This window comes from Carcharhinus amblyrhynchos, chromosome 20 (genome assembly GCF_965287045.1).
Source record: "Carcharhinus amblyrhynchos chromosome 20, sCarAmb.v2.hapA, whole genome shotgun sequence".
In the NCBI taxonomy this organism is placed as follows: domain Eukaryota; kingdom Metazoa; phylum Chordata; class Chondrichthyes; order Carcharhiniformes; family Carcharhinidae; genus Carcharhinus; species Carcharhinus amblyrhynchos.
In genome coordinates, this window is record NC_137343.1 from 27138567 (window position 1) to 27165183 (window position 26617).

At 38.9% G+C, this 26617-nt stretch overlaps 1 protein-coding gene across 1 annotated transcript in view; it reads left to right on the plus strand.

Moving 5' to 3' along the window:
* tmem120b (transmembrane protein 120B) overlaps nt 1-19345 on the plus strand; it is a 60348-nt gene extending 41003 nt beyond the window's left edge. The window contains exons 7-12 of the mRNA XM_080208305.1: nt 9621-9686; nt 11041-11102; nt 12394-12486; nt 14076-14140; nt 17111-17179; nt 18572-19345. Of these exons, the coding sequence (XP_080064431.1) occupies nt 9621-9686; nt 11041-11102; nt 12394-12486; nt 14076-14140; nt 17111-17179; nt 18572-18685 (469 nt within the window). The 3' untranslated portion in view covers nt 18686-19345. The remainder of the gene's footprint in view (nt 1-9620; nt 9687-11040; nt 11103-12393; nt 12487-14075; nt 14141-17110; nt 17180-18571) is intronic.
* Nucleotides 19346-26617: the final 7272 nt, after the last annotated feature.

Genomic DNA, 26617 nt, shown 5'->3' on the forward strand with positions numbered 1-26617 from the left:
TGTTTTCATTCTTGATGTTCTTAAAACTGCCCAAATTGAACATAAATTGATGAAATTAGTAATGTTATTCAAAGAACCCACAGATTGGCTGATGTAGAAAGGACTCTGATGGTGGAGTTGAACCACGTTATCGAAACAGAGCCATGTTATAGGATCTGATAAAGGGAGTTTATCCTACACACAATCAGTAATATTTCTAATTTTTAAATGCTTAGGCGAAAGTATAAAAGCTGTTGTATTCCCTCAGTACTGATAGTTCTAACCTCTGGTAGAGGAGCATTGACTGTTGGGTTTTGGATGACTGCATGCTGTAGAGTTTTGCCTCCACATTTTGAGTGTTTATTTTTGATATCGTCTCCCATTCGTCAGTTTAATTGAATTTGGTTTCCAATACAGCTGAAATACTGCTGAATCTAACCCCATATTTGACTGGCCTCCCTATACTTGAGGACACATTATTATGATAGTCATATCATCTCTGTTGTTTGGTATATGTAAGTAAATAGACACCATTAGAAAACTTTGCTCTTTGTCCAGTGATTGACAATACTTAACAGGGGAACAGAGTAAAAGGCTGAGCTATTTAAATGTGCACTCAAATAGTCAGAAGGTATCTGCTTTCTGTTCAAGTTCATTTGGGAAAAGTTACTGGAACAATTAACTTATTTTAGTCTATCGTAATTGAAAAGCTATATATTTTGCTGCTTTTTTTGGAGAAAGATTAAAAAGTGGACCGCTGTTGATGCAGTGTGGCTAACAAAACTATCTACAGGAGGCATTTTTGGTTCCTCTCATTGGCCCCATACCAGAAGTGGCATATAGGCCCAATTTTACCATTTTCATTCTAACTGCGGATTCTGGGCGTATTACAGATCTGACTTAGAAAATCCGCTTTCAGGTGCCCCCATACACTCTCAGCTATCTCCAGTCCGATTCGCGCTGTGGGCGGGGCTTAGCGCTGCTGGAACGATAGGAGCCCTGAACTGCACATGTGCAGTTAGAAAAAAATTGTGGGCAATCCGTGGCGGGGGGGTCCGCTGCCAACCTGTGGGCAATCCGTGGGGGCGGAGAGGGGGCAGGGGTGGCGCTCGATCTTGGTAGTGGATAAGGGGGACAGTGGTGTGTGTGTCTCCTTATCCACCCCCCCCACTACCCCATACACATCACTGTCCCCCCCCTTATCCAGCTCCCCCAGCAGAGCTCCATCTGTCCCCCTCCCCTGAGATACATGTTATACCCCTCCGCCTCCTACTGAGAATTGTCTGGCCTCACTCCCCCTCTGCTCCAGAAGAACATCTGGACCCCCTTCCCCACCCCGCCCCACCACAACGATCAGCCCTCACCCCCAGCATGGTGAGGGGAGGAGAGATAGAGGAACTGGGCCCTGAGGGCTCTGTGTACCTACCCCCCCACCCCTGCGGGAGTTCACCATTGAATCCAAAACCTTTCCTCAATGGTTTAACTGGCAAACCGCTGATAGTGAAGTTAAAATAGGGAATGGAGTACAAGGGCTACTTGGTATCAGTCGATGGATATGTGAACGTGCAGCTGGCAAACAGGAGAATATATTGATGGCGCTTTAGCGGCTCACCTTGGCAAAGTTCTAATAAGGTGTAACAGTGTCCTGTACATCAGAGGAGTTGAGGAAGAGGAAAAAGATGAGTAAATGAGAGCATAACATTTTATTTGAAGAATAAGAATGTGTAGAATTTTTGAGTACTCTTTTTATATTCAGCCATTCAAATACGTTGTATTTGGATTTGCACTGACTAGGTCAGGGGTTTGTACTCTGCTGCAAAGTATAGATGACAAACTATAATTGTAGACAACTGTTCTGGTTTGACTCTGAATATGTTCAAATGTGAATTCAAGTCTAAATTGAACCATTAAAACTAGCTTTCAATCTGAAAAAAAGACAATGATCAGCCCCCGCCCCGCCACCGGAGATACATCTGACCCATCTCCTCCTCCTCCCTCCAACCAGAGAATGATCTGACCCATCTCCACCCTCAGCCCCAGCACTGATCTGAGTCAGAGAGCCATTGCAAATACTGATCACGCTGTTCAGAGGCTGAAGCACCCAACTCATTTTTATTCAGCAGGTCCCTAAAAGCACGGTTCTGATTGGTAAATGCAGTGGTAAAGGGGGAAACGCTGATGGAGTTGGGTGGGCAGTTTGTTAATTCAATTTAAACGCAAGTCATTGCACCCAATTTGGACACGGAACAGATCCTGCCATTCGCGGGTATCGCGATCTGCACAGACTTGGGTACAGATTGCGATAAAGGTCTCACACCCAACTTTATCACAATTTCACGCCTGAAAACGGGCACAAATAGTTGGTAAAATCAGGCCTATTGCTTCTCATTCGTGAAGCTTACGGGTCAAGAGTTAATTATTTTTTATGTATGTGCTCATGCTCTGTGGCCCTTGTAAGGGACATAGTTCCCACAATGTGTGCATGTGACTATCCTATTCTGGTCACTTCTGTTAATATCATAATCAGATCTAAGATGCACACTGAGTGTTACTATTTTACTGTTTGCTAATAATGAAAGAGATAAAGCATTGTCTCCACCAGCTCGTGGTTAACACCGCTTTTGTCAAAAGTAGCACCAAAGTACGTATGTCTAAGTTGTCACCTGGCTACTCCCTTATTCTGTTGATCCACATGGTTATTCTCCCATTTCCAATTTTGTTTGGAATGCAATTATCATGAATTTGGAAGAGAACTTTCAGTAATGAGCAACAGGTGTAATATCACAATGGACATAGTTTATTTCTAAGATATTGTTTTCAATTAGTTGATCTTCCCTATCATCACTTATCAGCAATGTTTTAAACAATTTTTACATAAAAATGTAAACTGGAATAACTACAAACTGGGTTATATAAAGTAATAATTTTACACTGCATAACTTCCATTGTAATTTTTAATGTTCAAGTTTATAATATAAATTTCTCTCTGCAGTTGCATCCTCCCACCTTTGGTGGCAATATAGTGCCTTGGTTTTGCATCTCCAAACTTCAGAGAAATTCTTTCTCCGACTATGTACGTCTCTGTTTAGTGAATTGCTAGATATTTAGCTACTTCACTATACCGTGAAAGATTCTAATATTCAGCCTAAATAATATCTACACAGCTTGGTCTCCCCTCATCTCACGTTGTTTTCAATGAAAGAATACACTCGCTCAAAGACTTTTTGTACAAAACCAAGATCAACTAATCAATATTGTCTGATACAGTAGCTAAATGTGGCTGATTAAAAATCCATATGTGCTTTCAATTTAATTGTCCACTGCGACCCACGCCTTAAAATGTTGCTATTGGTATGATCATGCCTACGTCTAGCAAATACTTTTGAAAGTGATGTTTTAACACCAAAAGTAAAATTGGATGAAACTGCCCTGTAATACTGTCTCACTTTGATAACTCTATGCTGTGGAGTTATCAGAACTAATGATTTGATAATTACCACAGACCAATGCGGTCAAGATTTTTCATTCATATTGTTCTCCCTAGGTTAGTTTGTGTTGCAGAGACAGCAAACAAGAATTGACTCAGTTCTTTGTTTCATTGCAACCAAAACTACTGGATCCCAGCCACACCTATGCCTCCACCAGTATCAGTGCCGAGCCCTTGGGCACAGAACAACTAGTTTGGTCATGCGATCAGCTGCAACTGAATGCATTGCTCGAAATAACGTGGGCAGAGCAATCATGTTTACTTTAAATAAATGAGATGGTTTAAAATTAACACTAAATTTTGAAAACTGACATTCCAGTTTAATTTGATTTAGTCATTTGATTGGAAAAATCAAATTTGACCACCATTGGCCAATAGACCTGTTCAAAAACAGAACCAGCTTTTTAAAATATAGATTTCTATTTATTAGGACATGTATATCACTGGCAAGAGTTGAATTTATTGCCCATCCCTAACTGCCAACAAGAAGGTAGTGGTCATCTGCTGACTTAAACTGCTACAGTTCATGTAGGTATTGATAGGACGAGAGCAATGAAGAAACACCTATATATATTTCCAAGTCAGGATTATATGCAACTTGGAGAGGAACTTGCAGGTGGTGATGTTGCTATGCATGTGTATCCCTCATTCCACTAGGCAGTAGGAGTCGCAGGTTTAGAAAGTGGTGTCGAAGAAACTTTGGCAAATTGCTGCAATCTTGTAACTGCTACATATGGCAGCTGTGGTGTGTCAGTGGCAGAGAGAGTGAATGCTTAATGTAGCCGTTGGAATGCTAATCAAGTGGACTGTTTTGTCCCAGTTGGTGTTGAAGGAATTACACTCACCATGCAAGAGAAGATTATTGTATTGTGATTTATGCCTTGTAAAAAGCAGAAAGGCTTTAGTGTTAGCAGAGTATTCAGCCTCTAATATCCTCTTATAACTTCAGTATTTATGTGATAGATGATGAGTTTCTAGTCGTTGTTGACGCTGGGATTTTGATGGGTTCAGCAATGTTGTTGAATGGCATGGGGAGATGTTTAAACTCTATGGAAATGATCATTACTTGACACTTGTAAGTTACTTGCCAAAACGAGCCCAAGCCTGAACGATATCCAGATCTGGCTGCTTTCGGGCATGAGTTGCTCCATTATCTGAGAAGTTGTGAGTGACACTGAACAATGCACAATCATAGGCAAATAATTCCAGACAGAAGGTCATTGAGATAGTTGGGCTGGGACATGCCTCTGAAAACCCCTGGAGCTATGCTGAGTGGTCTACAACTGCACCACCTTTTGCTACATTTGATTTCAGCCAGTTTTCTTCTTGATTACCATTGGTTTTGGTTTTACCAGAGCTCTTTGATGACGCACTTGATCAAATGATGCTTTAATTTGAAGGGCAGTCATTTGGTCACTTTACTTCTTTAATTCAGCTCTTTGTCAATGTCTGAACCAAGACTGTAGTGAGCTCAGGAGGCAGGTGATTCTATCAGAACTCAAACTGGGCACCAGTAAGCAGGTTATTGGTGACTAAGTACTGTTTGATAGCACTGTCAACATCCCTTTCCCTTACTTTCCTGATAATCGGCATAAACGGGGTGGTAATTGGCCAGATTGGGTTTATCCTGTTTTGGTGGAGAGGACATAAAGAACTTAAGAACAAGAAGCAGGAGTCGGCTATCTGGCCCCTCGAGCCTGCTCCGCCATTCGATAAGGCTGATCTTTTTGTGGATTCAGCTCCACTTAATCCCGCACTCATTCTAACCCTCAATTCCTTTACTGTTCAGAAATCTATCTACCTTTGCCTTAAGTTAGCCTCAGCTGCTTCACTGGGCAGGGAATTCCACAGATTCACAACTCTTTGGGTGAAGATGTTCTTCCTCAGCTCAGCGCTAAATCTACTCCCCCTTATTTTGAGGCCATGCCCCCTAGACCTAGTTTCACCTGCTCTTGGAAATGACCTTATCTATTCCCTTCATAGTTTCATATCTTTCTATCAGATCTCCCTCTCATTCTTCTAAATTCCAATGAGTATAGCCCCAGTCTACCCAGTTTTTTCCTCTTAAATCAACCATCTCAACTCCAGAATCAACCTAGCGAGTCTCCTCTGCACCCTCTCTTGCGCCAGTAGATCCTTTCTCAAGTAAGGAGACCGAAATGGTACATAGTACTCCAGGTATGTCCTCACCAGCACCTTATACCACTGCAACATAATCTCCCTGTTTTTAAACTCCATCCCTCTAGCAATGAAGGACACAATTCTATTTGCCTTTTTAATCACCTGCAAACCAACTTTTTGCAATTCATGCACAGCGACACCCAGATCCCTCTGCACAGCAGCATGTTGCAATGTTTTGCCATTTAAAAACTTTCTGTCATGCTTTATTTATTCCTGTCTCATTACCTTGCTCCCTTTTAGGTTCCATTACATACAGTTCGGGGAAGCTATTGCAGATACATTCTGTGAACTCCTCCTCGAGGCTGCCTTGACTGACCTGATTTGACCAATTGACATGTAGATTAAAATCCCCCATAATTGCTGTACTATTTTTACATGCATTTGTTTTTTTCTTGCCCCACTGTGATACTATTTGGTGGCCTATAAACTAATCAGTGACTTTTTCTTCCTGCTATTTCTGATTTCCACCCAAATGGATTGAACCTTTTTTCTCCATAGAACCTGTACTATCCTGACGTCATCCTTAAGTATCAGAGCTACAACACCTTCCTTACCTTCCTGTCTGTCCTTCCGAATAGTCTGATACCTCTGGATATTTAACTCCCAGTCATAACCACCCTGCAACCATGTCTCTGTAATGGCCATCAAATCATATTCATTCGTGATGATTTGTGCCATCAACTTATTTATCTTGTTTCGAATGCTGCAAGCATTTAGGTAAAGTACACATGTGAATCCTAACACTCCCATTTAATAACATCTCCTGAGTTCTCCTTCCTTTTAACTTTTTTCATAATTTTCCACGTAGTTGAACCTTCCTCCTCACATGCTAACCTGCTTCCCATTAACCATTATACTTCCTGTAATTTTACCTTTCTCCCCTTCATCCCTGCACTCACAAGTTTAAAGTCCCTGTGACCACTCTATTTATCCTTTTAGCTAGAACACTGGTCCCAGATAATTTCAGATGAAGAAGGTGAAGATTATTCCAACAGTACAGATATCTCCTGATCCAATACTGGTGCCAATGCCCCGTGAAATGGAACCGCTCTCTTTCCCACACCACTCCTTTAACCATGTGTTTACTTCCCTAATTTTTTCATTCTTGTGACAATTTGCACGTGGCTTGGGTAATAATCCAGAGATTATAACCTTTGAGAACCTGTCCTTTAATTTAATTCCTAGTGCGTGATAATCCCCAAACAGGTCCTCTTGCCTATGTTTGTCGCAACGTGGACCGCAACAACTGGATCCTCTCCTATCACTGCAATATCTTTTCAAGCCAGTCAGAGATGTCCCTCACCCTGGCACTGGCCAGGCAAAATGCCATACTGGACTCTCGATCCTGCTTACTTACGATGCTATCAATTCCTGTAATTATAGAATCCTCTACAACCAGCAGTTGACTTTTTGCTCCCCTCCTCATGAATGGCCTCCTGTACCACGGTGCAGTGGTCAGCTAGCTCATCCGCAAAGGGAGCAAGTACCCCATAACCGTTGGACAACGTCAAGAGCTGTGGCTTCTCCGTTCCATAATTCAGGATCCCTCTACTTGCCTCAAGGTTGCCTGGTAGATGCCAATGTTGTAGCAGCACTGAACCAGCTTGGCTAGAGGTGTGGCTAGTTCAGGAGTACAAATCTTCAATGCTATAGTCAGTATGTTTTCAATACCCATAGATTTTGCTATATTCAATGCACTTAAGTTGTTGAATGACACGTGGAAATCTCTTAGGAGGACAGGATGGATCATCCACTCATCACTTGCAGCTGAAAATACTTACAAATGTATCAGCTTTTACTTTCATCCGCCTGCTGGGTTTTTGAGTTGATCGTTGGGGTTGAACGTGCTTTTCCAGTTGGTTGTTTAACTGTCTGCCACCATCTATGATTGTCTGCCACATCCAATCATACATGTGTGTGTCTGATTCATTGGTGGTGGTTTCATTTAGCTCTACCTAAAACATATTGCTTACATTATTCATTATGCATATGGTTCTGTGTAGCAGCTTCAACCACCAAGTTGGCAGCTCATTTTCAAGTGTGCCTGGTGCTGGCCTTCTACACCGCATTAAACCAGGGTTGCTTCTATGGTTTGATGACAATGATCGAGCAAGGAGCATACAAGACCATGAGGTTAAAAGCTGCAGTGGAATACAATTTTGCTGCTGCTAATGTCTTGCATTGTAGGGATGGCACAGTGGTTGGCACTGCTGCCTCACAGCACCAGGGACCTGGGTTCAATTCTAGCCTCAAGTCACTTTCTGTATGGAGTTTGCACATTCTCCTCATGTCTATGTGGGTTTCCTCTGGGTACTCTGGTTTCCTCCCTCAGTCCAAAGATGTACAGTTTAGGTTGATTGGCCATGATAAATTGAGCTTAGTGTCAGGGGGATTAGCAGGGTATATATGTGAGGTTATGAGAATAGGGTCTTATGTGGATTTGTGATCAGTGCAGATTCGATGGGCCGAATGGCCTCCTTCTGCACTGTAGGGACTCTATTATAAATGTCCAGTTTTCAGCCGCAAGATCTATTCTGAACCTACCTCTTTTTGCACGTTGGGAGTGCAAAAAGAATGTTCGCAGTATGAAGATGGAACTTTACCTTCACAAGGATCATGCAGTGGTCACTCCTATCAATATTGCCATGGACAGTTCCATCTGTGACATCTTGGTGAGGACAAGATCAAGTAGATATTTCCCTCTGTTAATTCTCTCACCATTTGCTGCAGGCCCAGTCTGAGAGCTGTATATGTCAGGGCTTGATTGGCAATGGTGACACCAAGCTTCTGTGGTACATGTTGAAGTTCCCACCGAGAGTGCATTCTCTGCCTTTGCTATCCTCGGTGCTTCTTCCAGGTGGTGTTCAATAAGGACAAGTACTAATTGGTCAGCTAAAGGAGGGTGATATGTAGTCATCACAGGACAGAGACACACTGGCCTAATTTTGACCTGATGCCAGAAGACTGGATGGGACCTGGAGACAATGTTGAGGCCTGACAGAGTCACTGTCTCCTGACTGTGTGCACTGTATTGCCTCACCATCTCTTGTGGGTCGGCCCTGCTGGTGAGACTAGATACACCCAGGGACTGTGATGGGAGGATTCTAGGATGTTGGTTGTAAGATTTGATTCTGTGACCATGACTATCAGCCAGTTGATTACTTGAATCGTCTGGCGTAGTCTTCCCAATATTGACACAAGTCCCCAGATATTGGTGTGGAAGACTTTGCTGGGTCAACAGGCCTTGATATGCTTTTGTCATGTCAGGTGCTTAAGTCACTGCTGGATGGCCTGACTGGTTTTATAATAACTTTTTTGTAGTGGCTAGATACCACTGAATGGCTTGCAAAGTCATGGAGTCACATATAGATCAGATGGAGTAAAGACAGATTTCTTCTAAATTAAATTTGTAAACTATTACAAATGGACTTTTACAACAATCCGTCAATTTTTTGCTCACTACTACTAATATTAACTTTTTATTCCAGATTTATTTAAGTAACTGTATTTAAATTCCCCAGCCATCCACTAGGATTTGAATTGATGTCTAAGTTTCATTAGTTCTGGCCTCTGGATTACAAATTCAGTAATGTAACTATTATACTATCTTAGATAAAATGTGAACTAATATACACTGGATAGGTATCTCATGATTTTAGCAGTTTTATGACTTGAATTAATTCAAAACGGCCTAACAAAAGGAAATCTTCTGTTTGCAGCACAATTTCTAATTTTTAAAAATCTGGTATTGGGTATTCACAATGGATTTAATGGATTTAAATTAAATTTAATTCTAGCTTTCTTTCCAATGTTAAAGCTTTTATCATGCAGTGCCAGAGAACTTCCAGTAACTTTGATGCTTTTGGCACTTTGGAAAATGGATTGAACGTAACTATAGTACAAGTGACTGTAAGCTATTAATTTGGTTTCAAACACTTTTTTCACCTACACTTTTTGTTTCTTTGTTTGATAGAATTAAGGGCTGGTGGGTGTCTCATCATTATGTGTCAACATTTCTCTCTGGGGTTATGTTAACATGGTAAGCTTAATTTCTTTCTTACACAACATTTAGGCAAAAAATGCACTTTGGAAAATTCCATTTTATTTTGGGAAATTTATGATTCAGAATGGTTATTGATGTAGTAAAATTTATGGTAACGTCAATTTATGAACTTCTTCCCCATCCCAGGTGTTTGGTGGGTAAATGCTACTCTTGTTATGATACTTGCTCATACAGTTGAAAAGGCTCCTAATACAATTATTAGCTAGTTTCAGCAAGCAAAGTAGTGGGGTATTGCAATCAGCTGTAGTGTTCCTGACCTGTGGAAATCAAAGGAACCAATACATTTCTATGCCTGATCACAATATTGTGACAATGAAAATGCTCGTGTGCAGGCATCAGCTGAAATTTTGGTATTCCTGCCACCTTGAGATAAAAGTTATGCCACAGTTGCACTAAACTCTGGATAGGCCACATCTGGAGTGCACAGTCGAGGAAGATGTATTGTCGAGAGTGCAGTGCAGATTCTTCCAGAATGATGATGAGGCTAAATTATTAAATTGTGAAGATAAGTTGTATAGATTTGGCTTGCATTCCCTTAAGTATAGAAGATTACGGACTTTAAAACTGAGGTATTTTAAATAAATAAAGAAATTAACAGGGTATATGGGGGGAGAAAAACTATTTCCTCTTGTGAAGGACTTTGAACTTCTATGATCTAACCTTAAAGTTGGAGCTAAACCATTCACCAAGGTGATGTCAGGAAGTGTTGCACAAAGCGTGGTGGAAATCTAAAACTTGCTCTCAAAAAGCTGTTGAGGCTAGGGCAATTTGAAAATTTCAGAACTCCGATTAATTTTTGTAAGGCAGGGTAATGGGAGTATAACGAAACAAATCGGGATAATGGAGTTGAGTTACTGATCAGCCATGATCCGATTGAATGGCAAAATAGGTTTATTGATTGAATGGCCTGGTTCTCTTTGATGTTGCTGTCTCCACAATTGAGTGACCTGTAAACACTCACGGTCACTGTTCACACACAAACTTGTTACTTTACTTGAGATAATGAAGAGTAACTGCTGTTGAAACTGTTATAGCTCAGTCAGGGTGTCAAAATCTTCAGGTAAATGAGGGTTGATGGAATTGGTTACTGAAAAATAAATATGTAAGTGGAAAAATGGTGAAGACAGGATTAGATTATTTTTATTAGTTTATTTTGCAGCACTGTGTTTTTGTCACCAAAGCTTTAATTTCTGTTTATTCTATTTAAATGTCAATGTGAATTTATTTAAATGTTGATGAATTAACAGTTCACATTAATGATCAGAAAATGTGTATGATGCATACATATGAAGTTTTATTTTCTGTTAATTTTCATCTCTTTATTCTTAAGGCCTAATGGGTTAATGTATCAGATGTTTCGCAGCCAATTTTTAGCATTTTCCATTTATCAAAGTAAGTCATATATTTTCTCTGACTCCTTAATTTTTGTGAGGTAAATTTGTTGAAGATGCAATTACTTGTTGGCATCAACATGTAACCTTTGGTTATCACCTTGTAGCATGAATACTATGAATTGCATTTTCATCCATTCAAGGTGGCTACAGTTATATGCTCACTTATGTAACCACACCTGGAGTACTGTGTACAGTTTTGTTCTCCTTATTTGAGAAGGGATATACTGGCACTAGAGGGGTGCAGAGGAGATTCACTAGGTTGACTCCAGAGTTGAGAGGGTTGGCTTATGAGGAGACTGAGTAGACTGGGGCTATACTCATTGGAATTCAGAAGCGTGAGGGGAGATCTGATAGAAACAAAAGATTATATGGGAAATAGATAAGATAGAAGCAGAGAAGTTGTTTGCACTGGCAGGTGAAACTAGGACTAGGGGGCATGGCCTCAAAATAAGGGGGAGCAGATTTAGGACTGAGTTGAGGAGGAACTTCTTCACATAAAGGATTGTGAATCTGTGGAATTCCCTGCCCAGTGAAGCAGTTGAGGCTACCTCATTGAATGTTTTTAAGGCAAGGGTAGATAAATTTTTGAACAGTAAAAGAAGTGAGGGCTGTGGTGGGTGGGTGAGTAAGTGGAGCTGAGTCCATGAAAAGATCAGCCATGACCTTATCGAATGGCGGAGGAGGCTCGAGGGACCAGCTGGCCCACTCCTGCTCCTAGTTCTTATGTTCTTATGTATGAATGATTAAAATGCTCAGACACTTGAGACAGATTTTAGAGTTTATCTTGGAATTGCAATCCCCATCTTGAAGTGGATGAGGGGTAGTCACTGATCAGTATGTGATTCAAAAAGAACAAAGCCTTTATGTATAGCAAATAAAGACATTCTTTTTGAGATTTTGTCTATAAACAGATTATCACAGCATGTTGTCAGGTAAAAGCCAACAATTTCCTTAGCAGAGGATAAGAAAATTAAGGAGGAAGTGAACTTGGCCACAATCTTGCTCTTTTTTGAGAGTTCTTAACATTAAACATTGGAGCAGATTGCTTGCTGCAAGCCATTTACTTTGGAATTGTATTTAACATTAGCAAAAAAGGTGCCGAAATAATTTTTGAGCAATTTGATGTTTTGTAAGCAAGGCAAATGGAGAACACATCAGAAAATTCTTACAATAAAGTGGAATGTATCCATTGACATTGGCTATATTTTGACTTTCCATGATGATTTCTTAATGTACCATTTTGGTTTTGCATAATAATTTCCTGAGCTTATAAATCCGTTTTCCTGCAGGTTGTGTACAGTTCCTGCAGTATTATTACCAAAGTGGCTGTCTTTATAGATTGCGGGCACTGGGGGAAAGGGACCACATGGATCTAACAGTAGGTATGTGTTGCAGCAGTGATTTGTATTACTGCAGACTTAAATATTTACAAATTATGAGAACAAAACAATGTTGACGTCTCATGTTTTCCTCCCACCCCACTCACTTTGTAGGGCACCGCAGAGTAACAGGCTTGGTAGTGTATCTATCATCCTCCATGGACTAACGTCTTAGTATTATATGTTGTCCTGTCTGGATATATTAAATGGATTCCAGGTGCCTTATTCAGATTTTTATTCCTTTATTGTGGAAAGAGTCGCACTAAGGGTGAAATTCTCCCAAAGGAATACAAAATGTCAAATCTGGAGTAAATCCTGCTGCTTTTTTCAGCGGGATTTTCAAAATGTATCTCCCATACTCTGTGCATCACAAAGAGCCCTAGCATGAATCTCATTAAAAAAACAATGGACAGGGCCTATCCTGCTGGAGCAACCAGATGCATAGCGCTGAGCGGGACACTGCCATTCCCCACACACACACACACACACACCCCGCAACAGGCCTGGTGCCTCTGGGACCTTTCCACTTTGCCCCTTGGGTGCCTCTATGGCCTCCCCCTTCATTCCAGTGGGGTCAGGCTGTCAACTCCCCATTAGTGGGAGGCTGTTGTAAACCCTGCTGGAGTGAAACACTCCTGACATGGGTGGGGAGAGAGGCCAGCAGGCCCGGAGACTTCAGCCCTGGGCCCACTAATGAAATTCAAATTAGAATTTAAATATTGTTATCAGCCCCACACCGATTTCCAGCGCGGAACTGATGACGCTGAAATTCTGGTGACCAGAGATGCACGGAGGCCGTGCTTCCTAGTGGGAAGAAGCGCAGCAGACGAGGAGAATTGCCCCATAAGTCTGCTTTGTCACTTGATGTAACAAACTTGGATCACTACAACAGTTTGACAATTAAGATGACCCAAATTTGTTTAAAGAGTCAGTCACATCGCCACCACTGAACATCAGGCTATAGTAATGGCACAACAGAATACTCCAGCCTATATATCCAATTTTGTAATATGGCTGGATGTGCAGTGGATTTCAACTGGATATCATTGTTCTTGGCACTAATATTGAGTATATAAATGTGCAAAATCTTATCCCTAATGTTTGATGGTTCTGTAAACAAGCCACTGTCTCCTACTGAAAAAGTATAATTTCAACATGTGGTTACATAAGCTTTTCCATCTGAAAGAGTAGCAAGAGAGAACTGGGGAGGTTTCTTCCTTTATGTCCACTTCTGTCAAAATTCAACCAAAAAATGCATTCTCTTCCAATGCATAGTTGGAGTACAGAAATGACCAACTTTACTGCTTGGCACCTTGTCCTAGTTTTAAAGAAAGGGAGTTTGGATTATATACGTTCCCTATTGGTTGATGCTTTCTTTGGTGACAAATAAATGAAGGAGGAAATAGCCTAAAGAGTAGAATAAGTTGTTACCAGAGGAGCAAAGGAAATAATTCATTATATTTCTGTAACAATAAACAACAAACACTTAGTATTTTTATATTTAAACTCCAAAAAATTGATGCAGGGTTAATAAAGTTCCCATTAATATCACTCCCACAAGCTGGTTATTCATACTGTTTTTGTAATTGCAGAAGGATTTCAGTCTTGGATGTGGAGAGGTTTAACTTTTCTACTTCCATTCCTTTTCTTTGGTCATGTAAGTATAACAATCTTTGCTAATAATAGTTTGGAAAATGTTTTAAAATACATTTATAGAATATACTTTTGTAGGAGGTGAATAACATTCACGGATATTGAAAAGGCAAAAAACAATCCCTTTGCTTAAATGTGAGAAGCAAGAAGTGCATATCACTCCGTGGGTGGTGTTCTTTAGGCCTGCAGACAGTGAGAAAAATTGAGGAGTAAATCTGAGATATGCAAAAAATATAGAGTAGAGATACTGGGGGACTTTTAACATTAATTATTCAAATATTTACTGGGAAATTAAAGGGAAATGAAGGGGAGGAGCTTAAGAATTTTGTTCAGTGGAACTTTCTTGAAGTTTTTTTCAGTCCAACTGGGAGGGAGACCGTGCTGGATCTGATGCTGGGGAATGAGGTGGGTGAAATGGGCTTAATGTCTGTTGAAGACACTTGGATATGAATAATTATTAATATTTTGATTAGTAATGGAGAAAAATGAGGAATAATCTAAAATAAAACTTCTAAATTAAAGAAGGCTAACTTTGTTGGGATAAAGGGCATCCAGCCAGGAACTATAGTAGGAATGATTATAAAAGAACAATGATCTTTAAGGAGTAATTGTTTCAAGCATAGACTAGATGCATTCCAACAAGAAGGATAGACAGCTGAACCAAAGCTATGGCCCCCTTCAATCCCAAGCGAAGATGGAGATAAAATGAAAGAGAAAGAAACAAAAAATAAGGATCTGTGATATGCATTAGGCCAAATAAAAGGGAAGTGAAAAAGAAAATAAGACTAGTAAAGAGAATATGAGAATAGAAAGGCAGTTATGTTCCATCAGCCTATATATAGTTAGTGAGTGGTAAGAGATGGAGTGATGTCTATAGGGACAATGAAGGATGCTTAAGAGGTGCAGAACCAGGCCAGAAAACTTTAGTTAGTGTTTTATATCAGTGTTAACTAAGAAAGAGGATAGTGACAGACAGAAGCAGAGATTGTAGGGATAATGGATGGTGTGAAAACAGACAGGCAGGATGTACTGGCTATGGCTTAGATAAATAGGCTGGGCTAATTCGCTTGCATCCCAGGTTGCTAAGGAAAGTGGGAATGGAGATCGTGGGCTTGCCATAATCTTCCGATACTTCCCTCAATACGGGGGAAATGCCAGAGGATTGCAAAGTGAAAAATCTGACAATTTCTGTTCAAGAAAGGATACAGGCTGGTGAGTTTAACAGCAATGGTGGGTAAGGTTTTGGAATCCTAAATCAGGGAAAAAATTAACAGGCATTTGAAGAAATAATTAAGAAGAGCTAGCATGGATTTACAAAAGGTAGATTGTGCTTCAAATCTATTTTTTGCTGATGTATCAGAGAAGGTTAATGAAGTGAATGCAGTGGATGTTGCCCATATGAATTCTAAATAAGCCTTTGACAAAGCACCACATAAAAGGCTGGTTAACAAAATTGAGCCTTATGGAATAGGATGGTCAGTGTCAACTTGCATAAATAAAATAGCTTAACAGCCGTGAGTGGTCGCTTTTCAGACTAGAGGACTGTAGACAGTGGTATTCCCCAAGGTTCAGTGCTAGGACCACTGTTTTTTTTTTGATATATGTAACTGACTTGAATATTGGAATGTAGAGCCAGATTTCAAAATTTACTGTGATACCAAACTTGTGAGAGTGAGGATGATATCAAACTGCTGCAACAGGGCATAGATAGGCTGACGCCAGGTCCCAGAAGGAACTTAACACAGAAGTGCAAGGTGATGTGTGTTGACAGAGGGAATGGGAAAAAGCAATGTGTATTGAATGCCATGAGAGTTTGAAGGGACAGAAGGATCTGGACTTTCATGTGCTTAAATCTTTAAAGGTGAGGGACACATTGAGAGAGTAATCAGCAAAGTATATAGGATCTTGGAAATCACGAATAAAGGAATTAAGTACAAAAGAAGAAAAGTGATGCTGAACCTTGATAAAACACTGATATGTTTTGTCTAGGTCTGGTCACTACGCTTTAGGAAGGATGTTTGGGTTCTTAAGAAGGTGCCAAGGAGATTTACCAGAATGTTCTAGGGATGAGAGATTTTAGCTGCAAGATCAATTTGGAGAAGTTGGGGTTGTTTTCCTTGGAGCTAACAAGGTTTGAGGGATGATCTGATAAAGGTGTACAATATTATGACACATTTAGATGAGGTTGAAGCTGCCACTATTAGCAGACAGTACAAAGAATAGGAGATGTAAAGTTGTGGGCAAGAGATATGGGAGTGTGAAGAAGGACATTTTTAGGCAACTGGTGGTAATAACCTGGAAGTCTGCCAATGAGGCTGATAGAAACTGAGTCATCAATGACAAAGGAAATTGGATGGACACTTGAGGAAAATAAACTTGCAGGGATACAGGGATTGAACAGGGGAATGGGAATGACTGGATTGCTCTCCAAAGAGCTAGCATGGATTCAGTGGGTTGAATGGCCTCCTTCTGTACCATAATGGCTCAGCAATAAACTATTGCAAGCCAGTTAAATGTAGTTTATGCTGTAAATTTTATTACTGCTGTGGTACAGTAACTTCACAACCCAAATTTGCCTGGAAGGTAATTTGTTATGATGACTCTGAATTTATGCAGCAAATCAGCTTTATAAACTAGTTGACCCCCTTGTTTCTGTGGAATTTGCTATTCTCAGTTGGAACAGTGATCAACCAGCTGGGCTAGAGGGGGAAAAAAATTTCACTGGATTCAGCTGGACATGCATGTGAGTACACATCTAAGTAGGACAGGATTGAGCTTTGCAATGAAAGCAAGTGGTACGTTGATATTCAATGGTAGAGAGTCACTTGCAAAATATGGACAAAAGACACTCGGAACAGCGCTGAGCAAGAACTCAACATCTTCTGGGGAGGAGAGAAAATGGTAATGATCAGAAAACAATCAAAATTAAGTGTACTCACCCTTATTTATTTGTTACTTTGTCCTACTTTCGCAGTTTTGGCAATTATACAATTCAGTGACACTTTTTGGACTTTCACAACATGAGCGGTGCAAAGAATGGCAAGTGAGTACAGATTTCTGCTTGGTAAAAGTCTTCCACGTCCTTCCACCATAAAACTCATCGCCTTTGCATGATCTCCAGATGAAAGGTTAATCCAATCTATGCAACGGCTGATTCCGATTCAAATATTTTGCCCACCGGGGCAACTCCTCTGTCTTAGGCCATTGCCATAAACAAGGCCTTGTTCTCTCTGAATCAAAGCATGAATTTGGAAGCATTGTACCTCATGGTGTCATATGCCATGGTTAACCTTGTGCTGCTGATAAGTTCATTGCAAGTATGAGATGCTTACTGTTTTCTGGTCTTTCCAACTAATGAATAAATAATACTCATTGAGAAACTTTGTATCTCAGGATATAACTTATAAAGAAGTATAATTAAGCTGGCATAAGAGATGTGCAGATGTCGTTAGATTATAATTAAATACTTGATTTCTTGCCTGTCCTTTAAAACTAACAACTGTCTTAAACCTTTAGTGATTTTTGGAACTTGAATCATATGTCTATGCAGAAAAGCTTACACATGACATTTTATATTTGCCAGTCATTGACTTAAACTCATCAACTGCCTATCAAAACTGAAAGTCACTAAAAGAACTTTGATACAGTGAAATATCCTCCTTGTTCATACTCCAAACTAGTATAGACTTGAGACACAAAAATTACTCAACAGGTTCCTTTATAACAGTGAGTAATGGCATCTCTTCCTCCCCCTCGGGCAGGTTGGTAATCTCAAATAACTAGTTCAGTCTCTTCTGTCAATCTGGTAATGGGTGCTAACAGTTTCTAATTCCTGGGTGACTTCGCTGGGCAGAGGTAATTCATCTGTCTTTGAAATGGCAATCTGTATACCAAGCAACAATGCAGATTTGTGTACAGGCTGATTCCAGCAAACTGTTATCAATTAATCAGCTGAACATCTTTCATCTAAGAAAGAAATATTTAAAGTAGGAAGTATTTTGTAACTTGAAACAAAATATACCTCTGATATGCCACAGCCATCCTCTCCATGACTATTACCATGAAAAAACAATCCCACAATAATGTACTTTTTGTTCATGAATAGAGTATGATACTCATGTATAAGGAACATAATTAAAACATTTGTGTATAATGGTTCTTTACAGCTTAGAAGTTGTGATATTATTGCACTTCCAAACTGATGGTGTGAATGCACTTGGCAAAGTCTGATATGTCTGTGCAGAGGTTGGAATGGGGGCCATGGCTGGGACTGGTGAAAACGTTGCCTGAGGGGTTCTCACAGATAGTTTAAGTTGGCAACAGTGGCTATAATTTTGATTAGTTTTGCTCAAAATGGTTAGTTTTGTTCCAATACTTTAAAGCAATACTGTGTTTTTAGTGTTTTTGTCAGTTGATTTTACCTATTTCCCCTCAGGTTTTTGTCTTGGCTCTCACATTCCTGGTGCTCTTCCTTGGGAACTTTCTGACCACTCTTAAAGTTGTTCATCAAAAATTTCAGAAAAACAAAGATAAGTTGAAGAAGCTATGAATGTACGAAACCTGCTGAATAAACAACATTGTTGGGGAACATGGCACCATATTCTCCATTTTGTTTCAGTGCTGCTCTGTTTGAGGGCTGAATACTCTTGCACATCATTGAGGTTGGATTTGCAACTGTCGTACAAATGTTTGAGAATCCTGATGCTAGCTGCATACAAATTCTTAGAGAAAATGACTACACTAATTTTTAAGATCTGTACATTAATATGTTCATTGTCCTTTAAACAAGTTAATTGAATATTAATTTCAATGTTGTTTCTCACCACCATGAGATGTTATCATCCTTAATGTGATTTATTATATCATGAAGCCCTTCTGAAATGACATTGGGGGGTGGTTTTAGCAGGGGAGGATATGGATGCGTACGGTAAATGTCTTCTCCTAGATCAGATGTTTGGCTAATCCTTTATTATGGTTTGACTGGAGGTATCCAGTTGTGAATTGTCTGCAATGTAAACAGGAGATGAAGTCTGATTTGAAGAATAAGATTAGTCTGAAATGGCCAATGAAAAAGGCTGTTTTCCAAGTAAAATTGAATACTGCCTCATTTGAAATGACATATTCATGTAAATTCTGCACGTGTGTTTTGTGTTCAGCCCTTGTGGATGTTATGTTAACATCAAGTAAATGTATATTACAAGTTGGATTATATATTGAATTATTTCATTATCCAATGTTGTGTGCGTAATATTATTTTATAAAATAGTCACCCACCCTTTCTCCTTATGTTTATTATGTCTTTTGCTTGGATTTTGTTTTGAAGACATTTTTCCCAACACCATGCACTACGGCAACCAAACTACCTCCTCTATGTCTACCAATGCCACTTTTGATTTAGCTGGTTAGATTTGCGCAGGGTGACGTAATCTCCGTACAGTTGGGAGAAGTGCCTGGGATCCATTTAATGCCTACACTCGCTGGAACACTTTGAAAGAAATTCATTAGATTTAGGATTCCGGATTAACCTAGTTCATACCACTCAGTGAATAAATTGATTTTCCTGAATGATTTAAAATTTTAATTGGCTTACATACTTTGTTAAATAATTTTGGTTACATATTAAGACATGGTGCATTTAATTACAAACAGTAGCTAGCGTTTGCCCACCTAGGTTTTTTATGTCATTAAGCCATTTGCTTTTCACATAAGCTGGTCTAAGTATTTTGTACACTCAAATTTGTGAAATACTTTGTATTTGTACATGATGTTAAGATGCATTAAAACTCATTAAAATAGCTAGTTCATATTTTCTTGCAAAACAAATGTATTTTTGCTGTAAAAATTGAGAGAAGCTTAACTTTTAGACCAAAGGCTGTTGTACATTGAAACATTTCATCATTTTTGAAATTCTCTCAAAATTGTAACAGTGAAAATGTAATAGAAAATCACTGTGACTTAGCTAGACCTAAGGAAATTTTTTGAATGTTTGTCTTTTTTTAGTTGAATTCCACTTGGCCCAACAAATTTTTTTTGCGTAGTAGCAAGAATTGCAATAATTTTTTTTCAGTGAAACAGAACCAAATCTAATTGAGCACAAACAATAAGATTCTCTTACATTCGTTTAATCTTTGTTTAAAATTGATGTGACGCTGAAACTGATGTATTTCAGGGCATTTCAAATCTCAGTTGAGTAATAAGCATAAACACGGTGTGGATTCACAGCTATTTCACAGCAAGAGTATATTATTCTTTCAAAATGGAGACATGTTGACCTTGATGCACTAATAACCAGCAAGCATTGCGGTAACATGATTGTTTCTGAATGTGAAGTGTGCTCTAAAGGCAGATACCATCAATCCCAGCATGTGCAATTTAGGATTTGTTAAAAATGTGTTTTGACCAGACACATTTAATTGGCATCAAAATTTGGAATTTTTAATTCCAAACTGGCATTTTGTACAGTCCTTGAAAGATGTTTGCAGTGATTCATAGCCTATGTAACAATTTACATGTTCTGGAGAAAAATAAATAAACAGAAATGGAACACAGTTCATAAACAAAAGGATTTATAAAATTAGAAATGAAAACTTTGTTGAAAATGTTATGGCCTTGTGTTATCAGCAGCATATCATTGTAATTGCAATTTTCATTTTTGGTCAGAGCAAGGAGTCCACAAATGTCTGTGAAGCTGAAAATACACAAGGTTGACTTGCAGAAGGCTTCAATCGGGCATTGTCTCACACTCGCGTTCTGTGGGTCATTCAGACTATTGTTAACTGTGAAACCTAACTGTGACCAGAAAGTTTTATATCAGTGAAGTTTATTTTGCATTTAAACCAATGTTTTCTATTTGGTAATGCTAGGAAATTTTAGATTATTTTTACAGCTTGTTATGGAACAAGCTTTTTTTTTGTATTTAACATTTTCAATTAATGTAACAAATTTTTGCTGCTCAAAATGAGAGTAATTCAATGTCTATCTAGTATTCAATATTTAACCTGAAATCACACATTAACAAGTATAATTTAAATTATTTTACTAGCAAAGTGCAATACATCCATAATCTACAATTTTCAATAGTTTAAGTTGTATTGCAGTAGGATATTGCAATGCTGAGGCTAGTTGCGCGAATCAACTGATTTAAGAAGGATACCAGTATGTAGAGTGTGTAGTGCCTTAAATGGTTATACAGAGAAAAAATAATTGATCAGATTAATAAAGTTGCTGTGAGTTAACTGTACTTATTGAAGTCATGTGATGGACATTTTATAAAAAGGTCTGTATTATAATGGTGATAATGAAAATGCTGTTTATAAATAAACAGAACACATTCGCTGTGATGCACAGCCTCATTTAAAGTGATCTTTAAGTTAGCGTATTTCTTAATTGAAAATTCTTTTTCCAAATGCTGATTGTAAAAAAAAAATGCACTTCCTGGATAATTTTATGTAAGAATATCAGAATTGTTGCAGTACAGAGTACAATACATTCGCCTAACCATGTTGGCACCAGCTCTCCGAATGAGGAATTCTCCTCGTATCTTTCCCCTGCCTTCTTCCTGTAACCCTGCACATTCTTCCTATGCAGATAACAGTCCAATTCCCCTTTTGCATTCTTCAGTTAAACCTGTCTGTATTACATTCTGAGACCGTGCATTCCAGACCTTAACCATTTGCTGCCTGAAAAGGTTTTATCTTAATACGGTTCACCCAACTGTGAAAGAGAATTAAAAAGAACGATGAACAGAAATGGAACACAGTTCATAAACAAAAGGACTTATAATTTAGAAATGAAAACTTTGTTATAAATGTTATGGCCATGTTGTGTTATCAGCAGCATATCATTGTAATTGTAATTTTCATTTTTGGTCGGAGCAAGGAGTCCTGCTGAAAATACACATGGTAGACTTGCAGAAGGCTTCAATCGGGCATTGTCTCACTCAACGTTTTTGTGATTGTTACAGAGATGATTTGGTGTTTATATGGGCTTAACTTAAACTGTACTTTCACATGAATAAGGCTGTTTAAGATAAACCAATTTGATCTCTTGGGCTACAAATTTATAAATAATGGACATCCAATCTCAAATTGACCATTGCTTTTCAAACACTTTGAAGCACTTTCTATCTCTATCCATGGTTGTATTTTTCACAAATGGATCTAGTTTTGCCTAAAATGAAATAATGTTGAATATGCACGTTAGGTTGGCTGGCACCTTAACAGAGAAAGATAGTAAATGATTTATGTAGTACCCTTTGTCAAAAGATTCTTCTCATCCGAAGGAGCCCACCCAAGATGTTCATGTCTTTTGTTGACTGAGTTGTTACATGTTTCATCATTCATGGTATTTTTTGTTGCTTTTTTTCATTGAATATGTAAACATTTTGAAATTATGCCTGGTGAAAAGCCCTGTCATTGTTTAATAGCAACAACATTTATATAGCACCATTAATGTAATAATAGGAGCATCATAAAACAAAATATTATCTATGTAAGGATATATTACAGCAGATGATCAAAAACTTGATTATAGCTTCATGGAGTACCTTAAATTAGGAAATTGAAGTGGAGAGCGGAGAGGTTCAAGGAGTGAATTCCCAAGCTTTAGGACTGAGGTAGCTGAAGCTACATCTACCAGTGATGGAGCAACTAACATTGAGATACTCGAAGCCTGCAGAGGTGGAGAGCAATTACAAATGTAGGGATGGGCAGGAGCATGGAGAGATTTGAAAAAAAGGATGAGAATCTTGAATGTTGCTTAGTTGGCAGCCAGTTTAGATCAGTGAGCACAGAAGTGATGGATAAATGGAATTAGGTGCAAGTTAGGACATGGACAGTAGAATGTGTCCTAAATTCTACAGCAGTTAGGAAGCAGGAGGCCATCCAAGAGTTCATTGGATAATCAAATTCGGAGGAATAAGGTCAAGAATGAGCCTTCCACAACAGACGTGCTGAGGCAGATGTAGAATAGGGCAATATTAGGGAGATAGAAATAGGTGGCTCAAATGCATTTGCAAGCCTACTTTAGTGACATATATGACTCTGAACAATCTGGTTTAACCTCAGGTAGTTGCCAGGGAGAAGAATGAAGTTTGTGGCAGGACAGGGGCTGGAATTTCTCTGCCATTCTTCCTGGTGGAATTTTACAGTCCTGCTGATGATGGAACCCTGCCACATGTTTCCTGGGGAGGTTGAGGTGGAGTTTGTGTGGAATACACTAGATCTCAATGGTGGGCCACCTGTGCTGCTGCAGCACACACCACTTGAAGGCACAATAAACTCCATCCATGGACTTCTGTCTTTCCAGTATTTAGTTAAAAGTAATTTTTGCTCATCTAGTACTAGATGCTGGACTATGGGTCTGGCAATAGTATGTCTGGATAGGTTCAGAAAAATGGTGGTGCCTCAATTTCCAATCATGAATGCTCTGATATAAATTTAAAGTGTGCAACCTAATTGTCACTTGGGGGTGTTGGTGGGGGAGGTGGAGGTTGCTGTCTACTGGGTACAAAATCAATGGCAACCCTACTGTGACACAAATAAGCACCTACCTTATCACCAGTAATCCAGGAAGGTGTATGTCTTGTATCTGAAGGCTGCTGGCCAAGTGGAAAATGGCAGTTCTCCAGTACTGAGCCACTGAGACTGTGGGCTACTATGTAGTGAAGCCTACATCATGGATTAACATTGGAGCCCAGATAAAAAGTCAATGGGGTGGATCAGACTAGACCCTGGTAAGTAGAGGAGGAGGTTCAAATTAAAGGGTAGGGGAGTTTCACTCATGTTTTTCCATTCTGCAAATAGATACCACTCGGCTCAACAGAGGGGCAAGGCTCTCCGTAGCTCATCAAGCCTCAGATCTACCCACCAGTTAAGGGCCTTAATTGGTCTCAAGGCTGAAAGACTGTCCTGAAGTTTTCTTGCCATTTTTCATTTTGCTCCTTGCCCCAGATGTCCTGTTGCAAATAGCTCCATGGTACTTTTTAATCCACTGGTATGTTCCCAAAATGGCCACCAGTGATATGTGAATCTTGATGTTGAGAAATTGGATTTAACCCATTAAAGTGCATATTATAAAGCAGTTGGATAATAGTGATCTTAATCTTACATTACATTTTTTACTATTTTAAAAAGCTTTTGCAGAATTAGAACTAATCTACAGCTGGATATAAGTCAGTATTTGGGTGACTGCAGTTACTGGACTAGTTCAAGAAATTTTAAAAAACACACAGGGTTCCAGAAGAGTTGATAATAGATTGTATCATGAATGGATACTCTCCGACCAAATTTTGGAAAGTCAAAATTCTGAACAATATTTGGTTCACAAGATTACAGTATCACTACCTTGAATAATGGGCAATGGCTGTTTCAAAAGTAATGCCCCATCTGGAGGCCAGCTCATTGTAGGAAACACTAAATTATCATCCATTGTTGGATCACCTTGCACTTGTATATATTCACATGTTAGGAAGAATCATTTTTGGTTTAGACCCTTTTTCAGAAAATGCCTTGAAGGGCTATTCTGTGATGAGCGGGGGTTGTTCCAGAAACTTTCTCCAGAGGAAGAAGAAATAGATGAAGTAGTACATTCCCCTTGTACATTGGTATCATAGAATAGACAATGTATTGGGAAAAAAAATCCACAAACTGATTCAAATGTTTGATATTTTAAAGTTGCTCAAGTTAATTCTTATATCATTATTACTGGCACATTCAGGGAATTCTGCACACTTTGGGCTTGCCATTTGGGAAACCAGATAACAGACTGCGATGCTTAAAGAGTTACAATAGTACTGTGATGTCAGGAATAGATTTGTTATTTTACTAAGGCAAAATGAATAAACAATTCACTTTAAGACTGATGGGGTTTTTTTTAAATGCTCTACCACTTGTTCTTATTGCCTGATCCTCTATCTTTGTTCCTTCTTTCAACATTTAGTATGTACTCTTTATATTTTGCTGACTACAGTCCATATTTTAGTTTCCAACATTTTTCTTTTACGGTTGAAATATATACTTTATCTGTTCTGTGCCTTCTGCATTCCACTGTTAATTTTTGAGCTGAGACCTTCATTAATACAAGTTGATCTTGAGTTAGAAAATCTTATCTCAGGTGCCAATTATTTATGAAGCAGCAAAGGTTCAAAATTGAGGCTTGACTGACCAGGTTAAATTTATAAGAAGCCGAAAGGTGGATGTTGCAAGTACTTGACAAGTTATGTTGGCAGCTGGCAAAGCAGAATCAACTTGCTTTGTGCTATGCCTGCCCAAAGATTAAGTTAATCCACTTTTGTCACCAATCTCTACTCTTCCCTAAAGAAGGGGTTGACTGGTGTTCACACCCATAGCCATTGAGCACTTTACAGTACCACACCCAGAATCCCAAGTTAAATGTTAAGATACTGTTTAACATGGAGAGGCATTGTAACCCAGCTGTACTTCTAGAGTCTACGCACATACCTCTTTAGTTGGTCCCTGGCTAGTGATCAGGACAGTAAGAAGTCTCTCAACACCAGATTAAATTCCAACAGGTTGGACTTTAACCTGATGTTGGGCGATTTCTTACTGTGCTTACTCCAGTTCAATGTCAGCATCTCCACATCATAGTGATCAGGAACCAGAACATGATTTATTTTTCCCTTCCCTAGCCCAGGATTTTGTCATTTGTTGTAGTGACCCTTGCTGTTATTCCAGTTGAAATCAGCTAACACAGTACAGACCAGGAATCATACCTGATCCTCCTAAACAAATCTGCACCATAATCTATGACCCAATCACAGTACATTCCTCACATGGGTGTGTCTGTTTAAACATTCAACACTCAAAGCAAGAGTGAAAAAATGTAGTCTTAGGTTGTTTTTCAACATATGTTGAAGACCTAAGAAAAATTGTTCACAAAATAAATCCTTGCATGTCTTGCAGACATACTAAAGAATTTTTATCCTGATAGAGGTTGCTTACCTTTTTTATGTGTATTAGTCATTATTCTTTGAAACCTGGTCGCTGCTTGCTAAATTCAGTGAGATTGTGCAATAAGAAACTAAAGTTTAAAAGACTAATGGTCATTTGTAATATGATCTGCCATCTATTAAATCTGCTCTTTGTTGTGTCTTTTAGCATCACAACATTGTAAAAAATGTTTTGTAAGAAAATAGGCAAAAATCATAAATTATGGGTTATGTTTTAGGATAATTTTCAGCACAATTATTTTAAGTGGATTGCTGTAGTAACCATTGGGATACATTTTCATGCATTATTACATGACATTTGCTTACTGAATAATAACTTCAATATTTCAGAAATAGGTGCGAAAATTGAATGTCAATATGAATAATTTGACATTTTTGGGATTTTTGCTGCAATTGCTGTAGCTGATAGGGATAGATGTGCCTGATCAGTTTTCTCCATAAATGTTTCCCAATCAGCAAACTTGTCTTCCTCTGAATTAGTAGAAAGTCTGACAACACCAGGTTTTAGTCCAA